We start from the raw sequence: 25,201 nt of genomic DNA on the forward strand, positions 1-25,201 counted from the left end.
TGTTCGTCTCCCATGGTTTTCGATGGTGGACGTGGTCGGGTGTCGTAACCGAAACGAATAATGAAAAGTCAACGTGGCTCAGAGGTGCATCTGGACTCCTAGCACAGACGAAAGGGACTAACTGGCTGGTCGGCGAGTTTTTGCGTCCGGGCACATGAGCAGCGAGGGTAGACGTGGGCTGGGGAAAACGGAGTGTTGGTGGGCGGGGAAACGTCTTCCATGTTCCTGCAGGACCATCTAAGTAGACGCATGTTTGTCGCGGAATGCGGTGGACGCTGGTTGGGGAATAGGTGAGACGCTAATGAAAAAGAGGCACAGGGCTTATTGATTTTTAAAGACTGCTTCCTTCATTGTGTTTTAACCTCAGTTTTAAAGGATTGCGCGGCTCTCTCTCTCACGCTGCCTGTGTGTGTGCCTCTGTCGCTCTGTGGCGCTGCCTGTGTGTGTGCACGGCTGTCTCTCTCGGGCTGCCTGTGTGTGTGCGTGGGGCTCTCTCTCTCGCGCTGCCTGTGTGTGTGCCTCTGTCTCTCTCTGGCGCTGCCTCTATGTGAACCAAGGTTCCACTGAGGTTGACTAATGAAAAGTCAACGTGGCTCAGAGCTGCATGTGGACTGTGGCACAGACAAACAGAAATGACGGCATGTTTTTCGAGGCGTCGCGTCCGAGTTGGTGGGTGTGGCTCTGCGAGTTGTTGTCGTATCCAATGGTCTAAGAGTTGGTGGGCGTGGCTCCTTCCTCCGTGCACCATTGGCGTCTTACTTGTCGGCGGTTTAGTGAATCCACGCCCCTTTCGGCGTGCTTTCCATGGGTGGCTACTTGTCTTCTGGCTTAGTGAATTATATATATAGATAGTTTTGTCACAGTAATTCCACTGCAAATTCATTAATGCAAAGACAGCAATACTGGATAAAAATCACATTATCATGAGGAAATTCAGTTCTGTCACAGGTAATTCAATTTTATGTATTATGATTACAGGTATACCATAAATAATATATAGTTTGACCACTATGAAAAATACTATGTTTTTACACTTGTAAAACAGTTTTTAAATGTGGACATTTTTGTTGAGTAATGCAAAATTAATAAAATTTAACAAAACTAAAAGTTAATTGCTGAAAAACTAAAACTAACTAAAAAGAAAAAGCAAAAAACTAAATAAAAATTGGAATTACAAAAAGTAAAAAAATGAAACTAAATAAAAACTAAAAGTGAAATCAAAACAAAAAGTAAAACTGAAAAATATCTTAAAACTAGAAAAACACTGTTAATTTGGGCTGTGAATGAAAAACCAATATGTGCAAACAGATTTTCAGTTTTATATTTAAAGGTTGAAGCAGGCACTGTCATTTCATTAATCATTTTATTTATAATTTTTAAAGTGTTAAATAAAAACCCATGTCAAAGATATTACCCTAAACTGACTGATGATTCAATCACAGTAATGTGTTAAGTTAAGATCAATTGATAATGAAAGAGACAAAAATAAAGTTCCAGATATATACAGGTTTCATCTGCCTGTTGGCAGCCACATCCTGGTTACTTCAGTAGTGTACTACAAGTCAGGCCAACATTATTGATTCTGGCAAAAGTCTTTTGTACAGATGCCTCTACATTAAGTTCATTGACAAGATTAAATTAACTAAATTACTTGTGCTATTAGGATTAGCTATGGCTTCTCCTGACCCTGTACTTGATAAATAGCCTTTTGAAAATGGATTAAAGGATGGATGGAAATTCTATCATAGGCTGAAAATAGAACAAAATTGTGAAATACTGATAATGATTTAGGTGTAGTTTTATTTGTCTTATTGGTAGTAATTAATAGCTGACTGGCCTAAGCCTGCTGATGTCATAATTGTGGTTTTTGATTACCAGACTGTTCAATATTCCATGAAACATGATTTAAAAAAATATTTTTTCACAATAAGATAACCTCATAAAAATCTTTATCTGTGAATTTATGAACACAGTTGTAGAAAATTGAAATGAATTCATGAAAAATGTAATATTTAAGTGTAAATGTCATACTGTATAAAGGCTAAAAAAAGAACAATTAGAATTGAGTAGCATTCTAAAAATAGACCTTCATCTAGCTTAGGAAGTGAAATTCAGAAATCATTTTACATGTGAAAAGACTATGTTTTGTTCTTGGGTGATTCAAAAAGCCACGATTAACCAAACTGATCAGGAACAGCTGATGCTGAGGAGTGACTACTTGGCATCCACACCAGAACAAGTACTTTTTCCCTTGTACAAAGCCAGAAAACATTCATAATCCAGAATCCAAGTGCAGTTTCACTTTACATCTGGTTTCTTGCCAATGACATGCAAGTTATTTAGTCTAATGACTTCAAATTCGCACTTTACAAGGGGAATAAGTGATATGAAGAACGTTGTAGGTGTCAATGCTTCATTCTAACAGTCTGAGGTTACAGTTAGTCATATGTTTTTCCTGTGTGCTGCTACTAGTTGTTGGGTGGTTTTTACTGTATTTAAAAAATTTTCCATCCCTCAACATGCCGTGATGTAAAGCATGCTTTTTTGTGTGTCTTAATAATGAATAATTTATTGCTTTAAGCTAGAGGTGTAATATCCAAATTATAACATTTTTAACACTTTTTTATTAAAATTAATATTTAGGTATCTCAGTGTAACAGGGGATGCTTTTTTGCACTCAGGATAATGCCAAAGAAGGGTACATATATTAAAAAACAGTGTTTATTCCATAAACACAAAAGGGAGAACTTCTAGTGGGCAATTTCCCAATCTTTTCTGATCTTATTAAATGAGCATTCTAGCCCCAGCCTCTAAGAGTTAAATAGATTCAGTCTTGTAAAACATAGGTCCATGATATGGCAGTATGTGAAAGAAGGTCTGCAAGAGAACATTATGCCCTGACACCAGACAGGGTGCCTTAGAGGGTATTAAAACAAAATAGGTAGAGTAATAGTTGGGAAGTATCTGAGAAATTTCCTGTAGAATACTAGAATACAGAACACCATGCTACTTCCATATCTTGTGGTTTTGTGGCCTCCTGACAGTGTCCCATGATGTCTTCCTTTCATTCCTTCTTGTTCATTCAAAGTTAGAAAATGGTGTGAATCTGAAAAAGGCAAGAGTCTAGGAAAATATATTCAAAAAACAGTGTGAAAGTCAACAACAACCTATCGTGAAAACCCAAGGTGGTAATCAAAGCCTAAAGTCAAATTAAACTTGCAAAAAGCCCTATCTGAGTGAAAGATTTGCTAGCTAAACTGCATTGGATTAACTATAATGTTCAAAACCTTGTACAGTCAGGAAATCTGCAATGGTGAGTTTTGTACAGTTGAAAATGTGATGTCATACATTGTGACTTGCAGTTGTTACATAGTACCAACTGGCAGCTTTGCTAACAAAAATGAGTCTAAAAATGTGTGCCTATATGTAACAAAATAATGTTGAGGGTAGACAAAATAATAACATTAATAAAGTAAAACCCATTGCCCATACCCCATTGTGGCACTTCTTGTGTGATTTTGGGCTATACAAAAATAAATTGTATTGTATTGTAAAACTAAAAGCACCAAGAATTAATTCTGCACATAAAAAACCTTAAAATCATGACACTCTCAAAGTTAACAATCAAACACACTGTAATCTGTAATCAGTTATTTTACTGCTTATTTTCTTTTTTTTTCAGATAAGGCTCCTTTGACTAAAAGCTTGCTGCTTGTGCCTACAATTCTTGCCTTTCTATTAGTTGTGCTACTTCCTCAGTATCAGAACTTTTTTGTATATGATCTTCAGCTGGTCATCCGTGATCTACGGGTAAGTGATTAACTTGAATAAGCTATAATATCATAAAATGTTTTTAATCATCATTCCTGACTTTGAGAATTTTATCTGCTTTATTACACATCCCAAAGATATAGATGTTAGGTTCTTTGGGGACTCTTGATTAGTCCAGTGAGAGGGAATTTGTGCTGTAATGGTCTGGGATTCTATCTAGACACAGCACTTGCCTTGAGACTTATGCTGCCAAGATAGGCTCCATTTACCCATAACTCTTTATTAGAATTAGATGGCATGAAACACCTATTTCATAAATCACATATTTCTTATTATGAGTATTGACAAGTTGCTAAAAAATGCTAGCCCATAAAATGCATAATAAAAAAAGTTAGGAACATTATCACAGAAATCAACAGTGCCATCTCAACCAGAGTTATTGAATATAGAGAAATAAATAACATATGTAAACTTTAAATTGCCGGGCACAGCCCGAAGAGGCAACGTGGGTCCCCCTTCCCATGGGCTCACCACCTATGGGAGGGGCCAAGGAGGTCAGGTGCAGTGTGAGTTGGGTGGTGGCCGAAGGCGGGAACCTTGGCGGTCTGATCCTCGGCTACAGAAGCTGGTTCTTGGGACGTGGAATGTCACCTCTCTGAAGGGGAAGGAGCCTGAGCTTGTGCGCGAGGTTGAGAGGTTCCGGCTAGATATAGTCGGGCTCACCTCGATGCATAGCTTGGACTCTGGAACCAATCTCCTTGAGAGGGGCTGGACTCTGTACCACTCTGGAGTTGCCCCCGGTGAGAGGCGCCGAGCGGGTGTGGGCATACTTATTGCCCCCCGACTTGGAGCCTGTACATTGGGGTTTACCCCGGTAGACGAGAGGGTAGCCTCCCTCCGCCTTCGGGTGGGGGGACGGGTCCTAACTGTTGTTTGTGCGTATGCACCAAATGGCAGTTCGGAGTACCCACCCTTTTTGGAGTCCCTGGAGGGGGTGCTAGAGGGCATACCTTCTGGGGACTCCCTCGTACTGGTGGGAGACTTCAATGCTCACGTGGGCAATGACAGTGAGACCTGGAAGGGTGTGATTGGGAGGAATGGCCCCCCCCGATCTGAACCCGAGGGGTGTTTTGTTATTGGACTTCTGTGCTCATCACGGATTGTCCGTAACAAACACCATGTTCAAGCATAGGGGTGTTCATATGTGCACTTGGCACCAGGACACCCTAGGCCTCAGTTCGATGATCGACTTTGTGGTCGTGTCGTCGGACTTGCGGCCACATGTCTTGGACACTCGGGTGAAGAGAGGGGCGGAGCTATCAACTGATCACCACCTGGTGGTGAGTTGGCTTCGATGGTGGGGGAGGATGCCGGTCAGGCCTGGTAGGCCCAAACGTGTTGTGAGGGTCTGCTGGGAACGTCTGGCAGAGCCCCCTGTCAGAAGTAGCTTCAACTCCCACCTCCGGCAGAACTTCGACTACGTCCTGAGGGAGGTGGGGGACATTGAGTCCGAATGGGCCATGTTCCGTGCCTCTATTGTTGAGGCGGCTGACCGGAGCTGTGGCCGTAAGGTGGTCGGTGCCTGTCGTGGCGGCAATCCCCGAACCCGTTGGTGGACACCGGCGGTGAGGGATGCTGTCAAGCTGAAGAAGGAGTCCTACCGGTCCCTTTTGTCCTGTGGGACTCTGGAGGCAGCTAATAGGTACCGGCAGGCCAAGCGGAATGCGGCTTCGGTGGTTGCTGAGGCAAAAACTCGGGCATGGGAGGAGTTTGGGGAGGCCATGGAGAACGACTTTCGGACGGCTTCGAGGAGATCTGGTCCACCATCCGGCATCTCAGGAAGGGGAAGCAGTGCAGTGTCAACACTGTACATGGTGGGGATGGTGCGTTGCTGACCTCGATTCGGGACGTTGTGGGTCGGTGGGGGGAGTACTTTGAAGACCTCCTCAATCCCAATAACATGCCTTCCAATGAGGAAGCAGAGCCTGGGGACTCCGAGGTGGGCTCCCCCATCTCTGGGACTGAGGTCACCGAGGTGGTCAAAAAACTCCTTGGTGGCAGGGCCCCGGGGGTGGATGAGATACGCCCGGAGTTCCTCAAAGCTCTGGATGTTGTAGGGCTGTCTTGGTTGACATGTCCTACAACATAGCATGGACATCAGGGACAGTGCCTCTGGATTGGCAGACAGGGGTGGTGGTCCCCCTCTTTAAGAAGGGGGACCGGAGGGTGTGTTCCAACTACAGAGGGATCACACTCCTCAGCCTCCCTGGAAAAGTCTATTCGGGGGTTCTGGAGAGGAGGGTCCGTCGGATAGTCGAACCTCGGATTCAGGAGGAACAGTGTGGTTTTCGTCCTGGTCGCGGAACAGTGGACCAGCTCTACACCCTTAGCAGAGTTCTGGAGGGTGCATGGGAGTTCACCCAACCAGTCTACATGTGTTTTGTAGACTTGGAAAAGGCGTTCGACCGTGTCCCTCGGGGAATCCTGTGGGGGGTGCTCCGGGAGTATGGGGTACCGGACCCCCTGATAAGGGCTGTTTGGTCCCTGTACAACTGGTGTCAGAGCTTGGTCCGCATTGCTGGCAGTAAGTTGAACCCGTTTCCAGTGAGAGTTGGACTCCGCCAGGGCTGCCCTTTCACTGATTCTGTTCATAACTTTTATGGAAAGAATTTCTAGGCGCAGCCAGGGTGCCGAGGGGGTCCGGTTTGGTGGACTCAGGATTGGGTCACTGCTTTTTGCAGATGATGTTGTCCTGTTTGCTTCATCAGGCCGTGATCTTCAGCTCTCTCTGGATCGGTTCGCAGCTGAGTGTGAAGCGGCTGGGATGGGAATCAGCACCTCCAAATCCGAGACCATGGTCCTCAGCCGGAAAAGGGTGGAGTGCCCTCTCAGGGTTGGGAACGAGATCCTGCCTCAAGTGGAGGAGTTCAAGTATCTCGGGGTCTTGTTCACGAGTGAGGGAAGAATGGAGCGAGAGATCGACAGGCGGATTGGTGCGGTGTCCGCAGTGATGCGGGCTCTGCATCGGTCTGTCGTGGTGAAAAAGGAGCTGAGCCGTAAGGCAAAGCTCTCAATTTACCGGTCGATCTATGTTTCTACCCTCACCTATGGTCATGAGCTATGGGTAGTGACCGAAAGAACGAGATCGCGACTACAAGCGGCTGAAATGAGTTTCCTCCGCAGGGTGTCTGGGCTCTCCCTTAAAGATAGGGTGAGAAGCTCAGTCATCCGGGAAGGGCTCAGAGTAGAGCCGCTGCTCCTCCTCATCGAGAGGAGTCAGATGAGGTGGCTCGGGCATCTGATCAGGATGCCTCCTGGACGCCTCCCTGGTGAGGTGTTCTGGGCACGTCCAACCGGGAGGAGGCCCCGGGGAAGACCCAGGACTGGCCTGGGAACGCCTCGGGATTCTCCCGGAAGAGCTAGAAGAAGTGGCCGGGGAGAGGGAAGTCTGGGCATCTCTGCTCAAGCTGCTGCCCCCGCGACCCGACCTCGGATAAGCGGAAGAGGATGGATGGATGGATGGAAACTTTAAATTTACTTTGCCAGAATCAGTTACGAAGTTCTAAGAATCTAAAAGGCAATCATTGCATCACTGAGTGATTGTTTCATATATATCTACTTGCTTGATGGGTTGGAAGAGTGGCATCTGATCTGACTTAAATAAAAAGTAATACTTTTGGTCTTACTATTAATTATTTATTTATTGTAATGAAACTTTTTAAATCGGTAAAATTAACAAACAAGAGAACTAAAAAATTAATTAATGAATAAGACTGTAAATCCCAGATACAGTTTGCAAAGAACAGGCAGTAACATCTAACACAGAAGACTTTAAAAACATAGCTGCATAGCTCTGTCAGACATGAATGTTGACATTAGGAATTATTTAAATTTTAGCATAATGGGAGAAGTTTAATCCTAAAGTAATTGCCTTCATCAGGTAGAGGTCAAATATTAATAAAAACGTGACTCAGGCTTAACTACCTTTATATGCCAAATTTCTTAGGTTGGATCTACAGCAGACTTATTAACAAGCAGCATAGGATGGTAGACCTTGTATTCAATAGGCTTTTAACAGGCAGTGGTGTAATAGTTAAGGCTTTGGACTTCAAACCTTGACGTTGTTAGTTCAAATCCCAAGACTGACGCTGTGAGATCATGAGCAAGTCACTCGACCTGCCTGTGTGTCAATGGAAAACCAAAAAAAAAATTTAACCAATTGTATCATAATTGTTGTAAGTTGCCTTGGATAAAGGTGTAAATGTAAATGCAAGTTTCTATTTATACATTATGCTTTTTTGAGAGGTTGATGAGATTGCTTCATTGTCTGCGTTTTCATTATGTACTAATCTTGTTACCGTCATCAGTATAATGAGAAAAGCAGAGCATGCTAGTCCAGGCTGTTTAAGCTTGACACTAGTCCAGATTCAGTTAATGCTGGCACATATTTAAATGCAGAATTTGTAATAGATGACATGAAAGGAGATCCAACTCTGTGAATTGTTTACCTATGGTAAGATGTGAAATCCCCATAGATGGTGGAATGTATAGACACAAATACAAGAAAACCTGTTGTGCAGTTAGATAGTCTTCACATGACTTGTTCTCCTGGGTGTTCAAGACCAGGTTTTTAAGCTGGAGGCTGTGGCCCTTTGGATGTCTTCCAAGCTGTTCTTAGGAAGCAGTGGCACTTCTGACAAGGTTTAAACAGAAAAAAAGTTTTGAAGATTATTTTCAAATTAACATAACTGAAAATGTTCTGCAATTGTTGCCTGGATGTAGTCCTGTATTAGTGTAGTTATAAACTGGTGCTACAGTTCACAGTGTTGCGGTATGTGTGTTGTATGTAACCTGTGAATAACTTCTCCTACTTTTGATCTGAATTCATGTGTAACTGTATACTTTTTGTAAATGCAAATGATTTTATTCCATATTAAATCACACTTCTGTTTTTACATTAAAACTGAATTAAAAGCACATTTGGCATGTACATAGAAAATTAAAAAAGCACAGACCCAAAATAAAAACTATCATTAATTTCTTGTTAAAATTCCCATCTGCAGCATTTGGGGGTTGGTTAAAGAACTATCATTTCGAGTTGTACCCAAAAGTTCAGTACTTGATGGTCCTTTAAAACATTTCAATTCCTGCTGGTGATACACCAAGCGAAAAGTTTGCGTATCCTGGCATAGAGCTATCATGTGATATTTGGTCACATATTTGTCAAAAGGATACAATGGGCAGTTGTAAAAATAAAATGTCATTGTCATGGATATGCAGTATTTGAGGATATAGTGGAGGTGGGCAAAAGTAATGTAACTTTTGAATAAGTACTGTTTGAGTAATAAAAAAGACTAGATTATCATTTTTCACAGAATGTAAAATGTTAAGTTAAATCTGAGCAGTTTTCTTGTTTTATTGCAGCCGTTGAACATTATCTCTTAAATAATAATTTGTCAAAAAAAATCAAATTGTAAGTACTTTGCAAACTGTAAGGAAAGAAACTCTTTGTATTGTAGAAAGAAGTGAGGTATGATTGTTGAGCTGTAGTAATACCCAAAGACCTCTCTGTGCTCAATTTGTCTTTCTCTGTTTTATTTCAGATATGGAGGCTAATATCCAGTCGGCTAATTTATTTGGATGTAAAAGATGCATTTTGTGGTAGTCTACTAATCTACAACTTCCGAGTATTTGAAAGAAGATATGGCAGCAAAAAATACGCGGTAGGTATATTTAGTAACACATTGTTCATCTGTTCATTCATTTTAAAAAAGAAATTGTTCTTTATATACTTTTTTTAGTGTTTGTTACATGGTATTCTTTTTTTTTTTTTTTGAGTAAGTTGTATTTTTTTTCTTTATTTGCATGTCAAGTTAATTGATAACACTGGCAGCTCGTTAATCTGATCTAAGTTATTGAGAACTATGAGAAGCAGATACTGTAATGGTTTTTGATTAGCGTATTTCTTGCTTTTGTAGCTAAAGAGATAATTTGATATGAATATATCTGATTCTCTAGCATGTCCTTTTTCTTTAATTCCTAAATAACAGCGTATATGAAAAAAGTACAGTTTTTAACAAAATAATGAAAGTAATGAAATAATTTAATTTTGTGAAATCCTTCAACTGTTTTCATTGCTACTCACATGCTGAATGAGAGTGTAGTCTCCTTTTAGCCAATTCAGTGGTGCATTATATATCTTCTATTTTCAACTTTAGGTTTCAGTAAAATTAGAATTTATAACATTAAATTAAAGAATATTAATAAATGGATACCTTAGTTTCTACCAGTTTTACATACTTGATCTATCCTAAGGTACTGACTTAGCCTCATACTTGTTTCCATTGAGACTTTATCTAGATATTTAATATATATATATATATATATATATATATATATATATATATATATATATATATATATATATATATATATATATATATATATATATATATATATATATATATATATATATATAAACATTAATATAATCAATACACATTTTTTGAAAGCTGCAATCTTTTTTTTTTGCATTTTTGCAGTCATTTTTATTTGGCATGTGGATTCTGTCTGCTGTGTTCGAGTTACTGCTAACTGAAGCGATGTTCTATGTGTTTCACATCAATATGGATATCTTACCTTCTGGTTTGTAAGTACATTTTTGCTCTGATATTTTTTAAATGAATTTTATGTTTTTGATTCTGAGAAAGTTTGCATTTACACCATTTTATAATTCAGACTACTAACCTGTATGATGAAATCCTTTCCTTGTGAGTCTGACCAGACTACAATATCACTTTTTATAACTGGAGCACTAATTAGAAAAAATGCAGACTTCTTAGTCACTACCCATAATTATAGTATATGGTTACTTGGAACACCTTTGTGAATATTTGAACTTATGTGAATTAAATATTCTTTTGCCTTTTTAAAGCTGTTGTGGGTGCTGGCGTTCACAGTTTATTGTTGTGTCTCTTTATTTTAATTGGTTAAAAGTTGCCTGTAGTGTTTACAGGAAAGTGGCCTTATTGTTAAGATATTGTTTATGGTAATCAAATGGAATACCTTGATTGTATGTGCTATAAATGGTACTATATTACATTTTCATCAGTTCAGTTATATATTAAATTATGAAACTTTATTATTTCTCTTTTCACATTTTTTTCTTTTGACTTTAGAGTATCATACATTTGGTCTTAAATAAAAATAATACATCAACAATAAGATGTACATTATATTAAAAAGTAGGTAGAATATTTCCTATACCTACTTACAATTTCTTCTGAACATAATTTATAGCATGACTGTTATACAAATGGTAGAATCATATATAGGTTTATAGGGTTATTATTATCACATTTACAGAATACACTGAAATTCTTACTTGCATGTGCTAGTCAATGTACAACACATCTTCACTTTTAGGCTGATATACAGTATATTAAAAGCTTAGCCATGCTGATAAATGTGTTTACTAAAAACAAATATTTTGGTAATAGAATTTAGTACTTTATCTCAAGTAGAGGCATTGATCTTGTACTACTGATTAGCCTTTTCCCTCCTTCTGGAAGATAATGCATTTGTTAAAACCCAGGCAATGAAAGTTTTAGATATTTGCTTCTTTATGCTTATTTGAACATTATCTTGATTTGGGAGACCCAAAACCATAGAAGACCCAAAAATAATTTCAAAGGTTGCCCCCTTGGGTGAAAAATTCTGATCAAACCCCAACTAGATACAAAAAGGGCTTAAAAGAATCTTTATAAAATAAAAGATTCATGTTAATAAAACCTCTGAAATCCAAGAAGCTCCTAAGAGCACAAAAGGAATTGCCTGAGAAGGTAAGACAATCCATAACAAACTAAGTCCCAATACAGAATTCTAAGGCATACTTGAAAGTGAAGCACAGGTTAAAAAAAATTCAGGAAATCAGAAATGAAAAGGCAAGGGAAAACAAAAGTAACACTCCACTCCCTAGTGTGTTCGAAATGAATCGTCAGGAACTTTGGAAGGCCCTCCAATATATAGAATGGAGAGCAGTTCCTGGTGGTGATTGAAGATTTAATCAAGGAATTTTCCATTTACAAACACAGAAAATAATGTACATAATAAACAAAAGAAACATTAAATAAATGTCAAAAAACTGGACAAAACAGACAAGAAGCACAACTTTGAATCCCAACCATGGAAAAAGTGCTGGAGAAAACATTTCAAATATAATCATTATTCTGCTTGATAGTTTTATCACCCGGAACACTACAGTATATTATGATATTTTGTGAGGAATGTCATGAGTGGTTAAATTATTTATATAACAAGGATGTATGCTTTACATTTTTACATACTAGACTTTTTTTTAACCCTTTTAGATATATAAGCACTAAAGCTGTCTTCCACAGTATCACTTGAATAACAGGTTTATTTTAATTAAACAAACTCTGTTATACTCGAAACACAAAATTTGGAAAGGAAAATGTAAATGTATAAGTAACAAAATAATAATGAAAAGTAAATGTGAAGGTATAACATTTATGTTTGTTGGTATGTGAATGATTTACACAAAAAAATCTTTTTTAAGAATTAGTAAAAGGTAATAGGCTGGAGTCTATCTTTTCATGGACAGGTCCAATACTGCATATAGCTCATTATGTATAAGCATGCCGTGATAAGAGGTTCGTGGTGACCCTTGTTTTCAAATAAATAATCTCGTCCCAGAGCGTGCAGGCTCCATTCAGGTGCGGGTGTGCATGGGGTTGATTGGGGTGCTTGGCTGATCATGCACTCGTGTGCAAATGTGAGCGGATCAGTCAGGTGGCTCATTCACAGCTCAGAGTAGGCAGAGTACCACACCTGCACCATATAAAAGGAACCTGAATGGCAGAAAGGAGAAGGAGAAAGAAAAGGAAAAAGAAAAGAATAGAGATTGATGAGAACAGAGAAAAGGGTAGGAACGGGATGGATCCCGTGCGATGTATTGTGGAAGCAGGTGGATGGAAAAGTGAACTCCAGGTGTGGAACTTACAGCCAGACACTTAAGAGGAGGCTGAGGTTTGCTCCTGCTGAGCAGCCTCGGAGCAGTAGCAACCAACCACTCCAGGAGGTCTGCCATATAAGGCCAGGGAGTGGTAGCAGGAGGCAAAGGAATAAAACTCAGAGCGGCGTCCTGTGAACGTTGACCTAATGGCAACAGGAGCCCAAGCTGGATTAAAGCATTGTCTGTGTATGCAAGTGATGTCTTCTCATGCTGGGGAAACTGAAGAGTAAGCAGAGGAGACGTCAGTTTTTAGAGAGAAAGCACTGTGGCTCGGATTATGTTTTTAAGGACGTTTTTCTTCCCAGGATTTTTAACCTCATTTTGTATGAAATATTTGTGGGGCATTTTAACCCCATATACACCTGACTTTATGGATTATTTATTTTTTGAAGATTGTTTGTTGCACTGCACTTTTTGGAACACTCCTTGTTTTTCTGGTTTTAATAAAAGAACTGAAGCTTTTCTGAATGTATGTGTCCTCATTTGCCTGGCTGAACTTGGTGTATGACTATTGACGGCTATGGGTTGAAGATGCTCCTGGAAGCAACCGGGGAGTGTGGATTCGACCCGGACCATCACACATGCACTTCCACACAGTCACACCATGTCAATTTGAAGTTGCAGATTGAAATGACAGTATATCTTTGGTTTGTGAGCAGAAGCCTGGCACTTAAGAGCAAACATTTGTGGAGAGACCCAAGAAAACCATTTAAAAAATGTAAACAATTCCAGAATAAACACATGCCTCATTGCCACCACACCACCCTTGTGATGTTGCAGCTATTTTATTAACTAACCATTTATTAATTTAACCAAAGGTTTTCAAATGCTATTTCTTTTCTAGTGTATATATAAACACTGGGATCTCAAGATTCTGTGCTACAACTTGCTTGAAGAAGGGGCCTGATCTGCCTCAAAAGCTTATTTTAATCTCTTATAGTTAGCCAATAAAAGGTGTCATTTTGCTTAATTTCTTATTGCTTTCATTGATGTAATGGCCGAAATCAGCTGAACCATGTCTGACCTATTTTCCACATTTAATAACACCATGTTAAATAAAAAAAATTAATATTTTATTACAAAATAATAAAAATTTTAAAACAAAGTCTTTATATTAAACCTTCACTTAACCTGATCCTATGTGATTGGTGTGAATGCCAGCCTACATAATGTGACTCTTAAACAGCACAGGAAATCTACTAAATTTGATACAAAAGGTGTGAAAACAACTCAAAATATGCTCACATTTTCAAAAAGCATAATTAAAAGTACAAACAAAAATAAACAAATAGCACATAAGTACCAGATTAATAAAAGATCAAAAAGCCCTGCTTTTTAATGAAGAATCCGAAGAACTAATGATCATGCAACATCTCTGGACCTCCTTTTTTGGCAAAAATGGAGCTCTCATTAACATGGTAACATTTGTAAACTACTAAATATATATGTAACACAAGCCAAATAATAGATGGTAATTTTAATTTTTAAAATGTTTTAATTGCCAAAGTAGAAACTAATTAATAAAGAATAAGAATGTCAAATTACACTGCACAACAATTTTTTTTGAAAAGTCTTGCTTCCTGAACAGTTTTTGCTGATTGTGACAGGTACCTACTGGGTATGCACAAATATAGTTTTGGTTTTACTGCACCACGTAGGATTTCTGAGAAGTAGATATTTATATGTTTACTGACAATAACGTATTTAGTCACGTTTATGTTTTGCATAAGCTATTAAATTCAACAGAATTAAAAGTGTTTTGCTCCTGATTTTCTCTTGTATTCAATGTCCTGGTGCATCACATTGCAGTGTCCAACAGTAGTCCGCAAGCATTGATGGATTCCAGTTGCCCTGGTATCGTTTCTCCATTGTAGCAATGTCCTGGTGAAACCTTTCACTGTGTTCGTCACTGACAACACAGATTTGCGGGGAAGAAGTCCAAGTGTGAGTGGAGGAAATGAATCTTGAGTAACATTTTGCACTTCATTGTCTTGTATGCTTTGAGAAGATTGTCTACCAGCTGAATGTAGTTTGGGGCTCTGTAATTGGCCAGAAAATTGTCAACAACATCTTTGAAGGCTTTCCAGGCAATTTTTTCTGGCCCAACTAACAGATCTTCAAACCGCTTGTCACTTACAACATGTCTGATCTGGGGGCCAACAAAAATGTCCTCTTTGATCTTGGCGTCAGTTATTCTTGGGAACATCTGTCTTAAATAACGAAAACCTTCGCCTTCCTTGTTCAGTGCTTTCACAAAATTCTTCATGAGTCCCAGTTTTATGTGAAGAGGAGGCAAAAATATCTTTGCCGGGTCGACAAGCGATTCATGTGCCACATTTTTCTGTCCTGGAACTAACTTTTTACAGAGTGGCCAGTTCTGTCGAGAATAATGTGACTCTTTGGCACGGCTGTCCCATTCACAGATGAAACAACAGTACTTTGTATAGCTGAGCTGCAGTCCTAGTAACAGAGCAACGAATTTAAGATCTCCATAGATATTCCAGTTGTACCTGCTATACTGGACATGCTTAAGCAACAGTTCCATATTCTCATACGTTTCTTTCATGTGTGCTGTATAGCCAACAGGTATTGAAGGATAAACTTTGCCATTGTGTAGCAGAACAGCTTTCAGGCTTAACATTGACGAATCAATAAAGAGACACCACTCTTCCGGGAGGCTGAGAACAATCCTTCAATGTCACAACAGAAACAGAGACTGTCAACTTGTGTAGAAAATGTGGTTATATCATGATGTCGGCCTCGAAACACAGAAATTTTCGTACTTGGTGATAGCAAACACCATTCCTGCAGTCTCGAACCCAGCAGCTCGGCTTTTGCTTTTGACAGACTCAAATCTCTGACCAAATCGTTCAATTCAGACTGTGTTATCAGATATGGATCACCTGATGAGCATGGTTCAAAATCCGGGTCAGTGACACTGTCAGTACCCTGCATTGCAGTTCCTTCATCTGGTTCGTCTAAGGTTCAATCCTCTGGTGGTTTCGGAATTGGAAGACTGTCGTCATGTGGCACGGGTCTCATTGCTGAAGGCAGATTAGGATATTCAATTGACTTCTTGTTTTTGGCAGAGAAGCCAGACACATTAGTCAAACAGAAGTAACAGTCCGTCACATGGTCTTTCTGTTCTTGCCATATCATCGGAACAGCAAACAATATCGTCTTTTGAGTGCCTTTGAGCCAGGCTCTCAGACTGACAGCATGTGTTGCACAGCAAATGTGAGGTGCCCATTCCTTGTCTTGATCACCAATTTTGCAGCCGAAATACAGATGCTTTTACAGAAGTTTTTTTTCACAAGAGCAGTCATCCAGCGTCTCTGAACCGCAAGTATATAGCATCAAGCTTACTTACTGTTATTTTGCTACAAATACTATATTTAACTATACTGATACTATACATACACACTGACTATCTTTATTAACCAAATGAGCAGGATCGGTGTATGCAAGCCACCTTTATAGCATGCTGAGACAGCATCAAACTCGTTCAGACCTGCCCTGGCATGCCCAGGATGTCAATTTCCACAGAACAGCTTCCAACCTGGCCTGATTCCATGCCTGGACATGCCCAGACTGCACAAACCGTTGATGATAAGTCACTTACGGGAGCAAAAATGTTTGGATACAAATATAAGAAAAAATCATGACAAAACTGAAGATTTCTCTGAAATGGTACGTGATGGGTAAATTTTGATGTGATATTTGTGATCAGCACCCAAAAATCTATCAGTGTTCATGAAGCAAAATCTTTGTTGTGCAGTGTTATTATACCCTTGAAAAGAAAACTAATGTTGAGAAAGATAAGGCTTACAATATTATTAAAATTAATGATCATGTTTATTATTTTTATGCAAATAAGAAAGTAAACATTTTAGTATTAAACTTAACCACTGCAGTACAGAGCAAATGCATCCAAATAAAGTCATTGTTTTAGAAGAGTCCAGTTTGCTGAAATCTACATGACATTAAAGCATGCCACTGTTGATGTTGCTGAGTGAACGCATGCTGGCAGAGCGGAAACTTTTCCTCCTTACACTTCGCAGGTAATTTCGATAGAGAATGACACTGATCACACGGTCCTGGAACTGTTTGGACACGATATAATACAAGATAATGTCAAGACAAGTACTAAGATTCATTATGAAAGTCGTGACTGCTCCCCAGATACTGAACTTATCTGAGGTGTTTTCCAGCAAAAGGTAGACAAAACAGATATGGAAAGGAACAAAGCAAACAAGCACCTGAATAATCAGAGTGATGATAATTTTAATGGACTTCTCCTTGACTTTTGGCTTCAGTTTTGAAGTCCGACCATGAATAAGGTTGTTGACAATGACAGAATAGCATATGATCATAATGAAAGTAGGTACGAGGAAAAAAAAAATCAGGCGAGTAAAAGCTGTGGCACCTGTCAGTTGTAAGTGGATGATGTCCCGTATTTTCAGGCATGTTGTATAGTTTGAGGCTGCATCTGGATCATTAGAGGACAAAAGCACTGGTGCTGTACTGGCCAGTGTCATAACCCAAATGCCAGTGCATGCCATTACAGATTTACTTACATTTTTTAGCTCCTTGGAGTGCTTTGGCTGCACAATGGCCATGTACCGGTCAGTACTTATTAAAGCAAAAAGCCAAAGAGCAATGCAGGGATAAAAGATTGTTAGAGCAGCTGTTATCCGACAGAAAATGTTTCCAAAGGGCCAGTAATTCTTTGCATAGTAAACCATACGAAAAGGTAATAATAGTATAAAAAATAAGGTCCACCAGTGCCACATTCATCATATATACAGTTACAGAGTTTCTCCTTTTTGTTGTAAGGCTGAAGACCCATAGTGCAGTGCTGTTCACTATAATGCCAACTATAAATATTATACTGTAGAAAACAAGAGCCAGTACTCTGTATTCTTGAGGCTGAGTCTCTTCATAGAGCCTGCTGAAAGAGGCATTATCCACCATTGTGAACATATTTTTCTTCAAGTCATGACCCTGTAATTAAAAGACAAATATTAAGTTCTTCTTACAAACTATAAATTAAATAGACATGCCTGCAAGGTCTACATTACTGTTTTTTTCTATTGTGTGATTTTGCTCTGCAGTATTATCATTGTTAAAGAGGGTGGTTAGGGTTTTGAAATCTTCCTCCCATAAGTAAAAAATAGTAATTGTGAAAACCATTTCTGAAACTAATCACCTTTTTATGGCTCTTTCAGATCTTTTTTTATACTCGACTGAATTGTATCAAGGTGAGAAGGACACATCAACATCATATTAATATATATATATATATATATATATATATATATATATAAAGATTTGTTGTTTCAGACTAGAGCATTACATATAGTTTGCAGAAAATCTGTTGCACTCCATTTGCATACACTGTAAGTAATATCCTGCTTTGCTGTCAGAACTGTTCATTTGAAATGCTTGGTAGTAATCCAAAAATCCTCTTTTTCTGGTAGCATATTAAGGTGACTGTGGTACATTTTTATACTTAAAGCTGGAATGCTCAGTTGAAGACATTAAACTTATCTTTTTTTTGTTTGTGGGTCTTACAGGCTTTTACATTTTAGGCATAGTCCGTGTCAAACCCATCCATTTGTAATCCAACCTCCTTAATCTAGTTCAGGATCACAGGAGCTGAAGCCTGTCCCAAGGAGCTGAAGCCTGTCCCAGTAGCATTGGAGCATAGGAAATGGATAGCCCTGGGCTTGGGCATTTGACCACCTGTGGGCCTGCTTAGCAAATATCTACATGGAACTAATTTAGAGTTCTCAATCCAACATGCATAAATCACAAAGAATTAGGATTGTGGCTTAGTGAAAGAAAAAAAATCATTTTCTTTTCATTCTCAGATAAGGAGCTGGTCAACATAAAGGTATGAGTTACATTTTCAATACATTAATTTTAATACAGTGCACTTGAAAAACATGATGTAATTTTTTGAAAACAAATCATTATAAGTATACATTTGTGCAGGACTATGTTCGGGGATGCTTAATGATATTACATTTCAGATTAAGTACTTAGGAAGGACAATACATTAAAGAAAGAGAGTAAAATATCTGTAGTAGGCTATATAAGTCAGCAGACAACAGCTATTAGACAGTAGCATCACTGGTTGTAATTTAAATCCTGGAGTTGATGCTGTTAGTTCCAGCAATATGGACAATGTGTTAAGTGTGTGCTGTTTTCAGTGTGTATGGCAGTTGGAGATGCTTTAATACTAGGAACCCTTAGCTTGCAGCGTCTAGTGTAGTTAACCTCTGAGATCAGAAGTAATCGGAAGTAATTGGTGGAATTCTTAAATTATTTTTTTACTTTTTAAAATTTACTATTTGTACCACATCAGACCTAATCAGGTCAGTGTGAATCATATTTTTCCTCCCCTCTTTTAAACATGCACTTGTTTTGATGGAAGTAACTGATGCATTGCACTGACAATATATTGCATGTATTAATGATCGTAGTAACCCAGCAGAGGATGGATTCATTTTTTATAACTGTTCCTACTTCTCTAGGTTTATTGGTAGCTGGAGGTATCAGGACTAGGCAGTCATGTGGTTTTTTATCTCCTGTTTTGATGTACATATACCTACATCAACATCATATTAATAAAGTATGCAAAAGAAACATAACAATAGAATAACCACAGAATTTTGTCTTTGCATCCTACTAACCAAAAATGTACAGTTTTGAACATTTGAAACATCCAAATGCTCCTCTGTTTCAAAGATCCTAGAGTACAGTGGGAAAAGGATCTCTCACTTAACATCTCCAAAAAGGAGCAGAAGGTAGCAATGCACAGAATTCACTCAAGCTCCATATGCGCAAAGCATAGAATTATTCAACTCAAAATTATATATCGAGCACACGTATCTCGCTTAAAATTGTCCAAAATGTTTCCAGGGCAAGATCCAAGTTCCAGCCTCACTGGGTCACATGTTTTGGGTCTGTACCAAATTAACATCATTCTGGACCAAAATCTTTAAATGCCTTTCAGACAGCCGCAGAGTCACAATCTCTCCTAACCCACTAACAGCTGTGTTTGGTGTATTTCCAGATGGGCTTAAAGTGGAGAAGGACAAAAAAAACGAATTGCCGTTACTGCACTATTGGCACGTTGACTTATCTTTGTCAACTGGAAGAATCCTAACTCTCATATTCTAAGGCAGTGGGTAACTGATGTTATATACTATTTGAAACTGGAAAAAATCTAATTCGCACTTAGAGGATCTGTACAAAACATTTTCAAAACCTGGCAGGATCTAATCAATAACATTTTAGAATAAGCATTTAAATTGAGGAAGCAGGTTCTCGCCCCTCTTTTACTCCATTTATCTTTATTAATTTATCTATTTGCTTTTTTTTTTTACTAGCTTAAAGTTTTACTCTGCTGGCCTAGCTCTCTTTCTTGGGGTGGGGGTTGATTTGTTTTGAACCTATTTCTGCAAAACTTGATTTTTTTGTTTGGAATGTTATTTGATTTTAATAAAATCAATAAAATTAAAAAAGAAACCTCCACATGCTTAAAAATGTAGAAAAGTAAATCATTAAATGTCATGTTGGTTTTAATTGTTTACTTATAACACAATACTTGTGCCCTTTTCTTATTTTATACCTTTTATGGTGCACATCTAAAGAAAGAAAAAAAAAGGTGATTGTCTTTGAGTGCTAAGGGTTTTTATTATATCAATGCAACATTCACTATTCTGTATAATTTGCATTTAAATTTTTTGGATGCATTATTTTGTCTTTTATTCTGTTCTTTTGACAAAAGCGAACATTCTTATGGAGATCTTTTTACCCCTTGACTTTTTTTTAAACCTGACTTTTTAAACTGCCAGGGTTGGGACATTCTGCACTTGGTTGCAGAGGGGCACAAGGCATGATGTAAGTGGGATGGGTGATTTACATCTGTAATAATTTACTTTCTAAGATTTTGTGACTTATCTTGATTAGAAATACTATTCCCTTTTTATTAATTTTATCATGTTGTTCTATAAAAATATGTTGGAGTTTAAATCTACCATACAGATAATTAAGTTTCAGTGACCACATTTTACGTAATCTCCTTAGCCCCTTAAGTCGGTTAAAACTAACAGAATTTAAAAGTACAGTTTCACGATGAATCAGCTTCAGACATGGATGAAAAGGTTTAGAATAGAACTCACTGAGCATTGTGTGAGCTACAATCCTTGAAGTCACATTCTCATTTTTATGAGTTACTACTTTTATTTTTAATTCCTCTGCTTAATATGTAAATAACTGAATTTAGTGAAAATGTGTACAAAATATATATTGTTTTCTTAAACTAATTCTTACATTTACAGCAAGTTCATCAGTTTTGGCTTTTTTCTTTTGTTTCTGTTTAAGTTTATGCTTTAGAAGTATTTTTAATCCCGCTTCCATTTTTATGTTGAATAAGAATAACAATAAGTTTTATTTTAAATAAAGGCATTTAATATTTATACACACTACTCAGTGTTTTGTTATATCCATCAGTTTCTCATACTTTCTTATTTTGGCAGACACAAGCACAACATTTGCAACAAGACACAACTAAGCACACAGTAACACTAGAGCAATATGTATTTTAACACATCTTAAGAATTGTCTGATATATCTAATACAGTGTATACAATTCCAAATGAATTACCTTGTATACTTCCATTATATATATATAATTGCGCAAGTTCAACTGTGCTATAGTTTGCATCTCTTTAATCAAATGCTTCTCATATGCTATGCAAGACCATAAGAACCTATATTCTGGAATAGTGGAGAATTATTCTTGTTTAGGAGTATGTTTGGATAAGACATTAAAGCATCTGCAGTTGTTCTGGTGAGGCCTAGATTCTTAGATTTGTAAAAGATAATTATCTTAACCTCAGATTAAAAACAACCTTGGGTCTTTATATCTTTTCTAATAGTTAAACCACAGCGGTAATGCTATTGTTCACTTACCTTTTGCTGTCTTCAGTTTGTTTTATTGCATACACTTTCTATAGCATTCCAAAGTTATTAGCTCGCTTGCTATAAAATAGCAAAGCTAGGGCACCTACTGTTTGCTGTCTTCAGTTTTTAAACAATAAAACAAATATAATCTTTAGCATTCTGAAGTTGTTAGTTCTGTTGGTACAAAAATAGCAAAGCCAGAGCAGCAGCAATGCATGTGCACAGAAGAGTGATGTGATTGGGTCTCTGATTCATGTTTTCACAAGCTGTGGCTTCTGTGCAGCCTCTCAGTTTCCTCCTTGTAAAATGACATATGGAACAAAAGTGAAAGGGGCAAACGGTTTATAAAAAATAGACTAAAACACCGTTCAGCTTGCACAGTTTGCAGAACAGACTTTGAAGGTGATTTTCATGTACTGTATGTAGACTTGGTTTTACAATGGGAAATTCCACTCCCACCACGTCTGGTTAGGTTGCTAAGTGGCCTGTAGGAATGAAGCTTTTAGAAAATAGGAAGTGTGATTTTTTAAAAATTTTTTTTTTGAAGTGTTGCTCAACAGTTTTTTTAATTACATATTTAAAATTAGAGACACAACTGTTTTAGTTAATCAAGATGTGCTTATTCAAGAAAGTCAATGGCTGACAAAGTCAAATGTTTCTTACTTACTTAGAAATAAACTAGCCAAAATTCTTTTTAATAATCATGAGACTTTTTTTTCATCTCTTCTGTTCCTTATTAGTACTTGTCATGATGGAGGGTTGAAGCTGAGCAAATTCGACCAAACTTCCTTTTTCACCACCAACAGTCTTTACCCCTGGGGAATTTCTGAAAGGCAGAGCATCTGCCTAGTTGCTGTCCATGCAAGTTCTCATATTATCAGTCATTTAGTCAGTGAATATATTATATAGTACCCTTAAAACAGCATCCACTTTTACATATTACAAGATGCTTTAAAAGATTAAAGTAATTAACATGCATTACCAAATATGCAGAGTCAAGAAAGGTATGAAACACAATGAAAACCAAACTATTATATTGGTATTAGCATTAGATGCTCTAACAATTTCAACTGGCTGTTTCTATCCTGGTATAGCAGAATCAGATTTACTGCCATGACATCCTAGGACTGTTGAGCTCCTTTACCTATCATAGAGAAAGACCTGCCAACATTAAAGCTTGTGACTAGTAATGAGAATGGGGACAGTAGATTGGCTGGTGAATTGAGAGATCTGTATGGCGAATATTAAGATTAATTACAAGAAGAAGAAAGAAGAAATGAATAAACAAAACTAATGAAAATGCAAAGGACGTAAATAGGAAGAGCAATTAAACACTGCAATGACAAAACCTTAAGTAACAAAGCCAGTACTAACTCTCTGTAGCATAAATACATAAATGTCAATATAAGGATCTAAACTGGAAAAAGTCTTTAAATATCAAAATTCAGCAATATAAAACCTACTGGAGCAAACAATCGCACTATCAAAAGACAAGCCAAACCTATAACCAGAAAGCTATCAAAACAGTAATAATTTTTTAAAATACTAAAGAACCCACTTAATGGGAAAAGGGGGCCCAAAGGCAATGCAACTGAAAAGAACTGTAGTCAGGCTGGTTCGTAAATCTCCCTCAGGTGACTATGATATTAATTGCAGTAGTGCCTGATGGAAATAGACTAACCTAGAAACCTTTTAGGATCCAAACTAAATGGGCAATAATGAACAAAAATAGGTAAAAGGAGCAAGTGTAATGTCAAGGTGGTATTTATCAGAGAGATACAAATAAAAAGCATACCAAAAAAGACATTAAGTAATCCTTCACCATAAACAAAATGTTAAAAAGCCAGTAAATATGAGAAAGCTCCTTATTTCCCTAAATTGACACAATGCTGGCCTTTATACCATCACTAAGGTGACATAATGCATTGTCACTGCCAACTGTCACACCATAGCAACTTTAGCCAATGTGAGTTACAATTGTGGGGTATATCAGATTTGTCTATGTCACCTTAAACCAGTGGTCCCCAACCTTCTTGACAGCAAGGACCACTTTATTAGATGCAAATTTTTCCACGGACCGGTCGTGCAGTTTTATACACAATTTACATAACATTTCTATTATTATTAAGTTATTAAGCAGTTCGCATACGTTTGCAACCCAAGATTTTTCTTTTTTTTGTTGCATATAACAAAGACATATGCTTTGCATTTGTCATTCCAACAGATTGCACATCACAGACATTAACACTGCTATCTTTCTTTCGTGTCTGCCATTTCTATAGGAGGGTGACAATGAGTTAAATTCCAATGAATGTTTTTCAAATGTTGACAAGCAATAAGCAAAAGGTATCACTGAAAACCACAGAAAACAAAAACAGAAAAAAAAAAAAAAAAAAAGTATGAGGAAAGTTCGAAAAAAAGAGATTTTTTTTTTACAATGTTTCTGTTTGGGGATCGTTGTGCAAACGTGCACAACTGAACTGTGACCACAGATCTAACTGCTCTGTGGATGATTCGTTCAAGCCTTTCAAGGTCACTTCGTTGTAATGAAAGCATCTGCTGAATGTACTTCGTAGTAACACGATTTCTATAGACTCGTGTCATATGGGGAAACTGTCGGGACCATAAAAATAACTTTGTTGTAATACTCTCTCACCTTGGTCTCTCTCCTCTCTCTGCGCTGCTGCAAAGCCCCGCCCGCCAAGCATTCTGAAAAGTCTGAGTGAGTCTCCGTTGCCGGCAGTTCTCTTGCGGCCTGGCTGTCACACGGCTGCGGCCCGGTAGTGGGCCGCGGCGGACTGGGGGTTGGGGACCCTTGCTTTAAACGACTGATAATCATTGCCCATGCCTACTTTTTTTAACTGAGTGCTGACTTTCCAGGACAGCTGTATTTAGCTCTTTTTGCGACAGCTGCTCAACAGAGCCAGCGCTTTACAAAGGGTTAACAGGTATGACAAGTTCAGCAACCATCTCTGCCCTTTTTTTTTTCTTTTTTCCATTCAGTTTTAACTTGTAAAACACAAGATATCAGAAAGATGAGTCTTTCTCAGACCTTCATTAGCTTTTTAGAGCTGTGGCTTATTCACAGTCATCGTTAGAAAACCCCAGGTGATGCAAATTACAAAGTTGTATAAATTCTCTGACTCCCCAAACCTCGTTCCAGAAATCAACAGCCATGGGCTCCTCTAAGCAGCTGCCTAGCACTATGAAAAATAAAATAATTGATGCTCACAAAGCAGGAGAAAGCTACAAGAAGATAGCAAAGCATTTGCTGTTTCCTCAGTTCGTAATGCTTGTAAGAAATAACAGTTAACAGGAACGATGGAGGTCAAGTTGAGGTCAGGAAGTCCAAGAAAACTTTTTGAAAGAGTGCTCATTGGATTGTTAGAATGACAAATAAAACCCCTGTTTGACTGTAGA

The 25,201-nt window shown here is 38.1% G+C and overlaps 3 protein-coding genes across 3 annotated transcripts in view; 1 reads left to right on the plus strand and 2 right to left on the minus strand.

The window, feature by feature from the left end:
• Window positions 1-25,201, minus strand: part of rpl24 (ribosomal protein L24) — a 730,678-nt gene that overhangs the window by 143,134 nt on the left and 562,343 nt on the right. The window lies entirely within an intron of this gene.
• ubac2 (UBA domain containing 2) overlaps window positions 1-25,201 on the plus strand; it is a 335,736-nt gene that overhangs the window by 43,145 nt on the left and 267,390 nt on the right. The window contains exons 2-4 of the mRNA XM_028799950.2: window positions 3,683-3,810; window positions 9,375-9,494; window positions 10,314-10,420. Of these exons, the coding sequence (XP_028655783.1) occupies window positions 3,683-3,810; window positions 9,375-9,494; window positions 10,314-10,420 (355 nt within the window). The remainder of the gene's footprint in view (window positions 1-3,682; window positions 3,811-9,374; window positions 9,495-10,313; window positions 10,421-25,201) is intronic.
• gpr18 (G protein-coupled receptor 18) lies at window positions 16,645-22,118 on the minus strand. Its single transcript, XM_028799951.2, is given in 3 exon segments — window positions 16,645-17,574; window positions 17,576-17,809; window positions 21,791-22,118. Coding segments are annotated over 2 exon segments (999 nt in total). The 5' UTR covers window positions 17,789-17,809; window positions 21,791-22,118; the 3' UTR covers window positions 16,645-16,788.

The sequence above is a fragment of the Erpetoichthys calabaricus genome, chromosome 4 (genome assembly GCF_900747795.2).
Source record: "Erpetoichthys calabaricus chromosome 4, fErpCal1.3, whole genome shotgun sequence".
NCBI classification, from domain to species: Eukaryota; Metazoa; Chordata; class Cladistia; order Polypteriformes; family Polypteridae; genus Erpetoichthys; species Erpetoichthys calabaricus.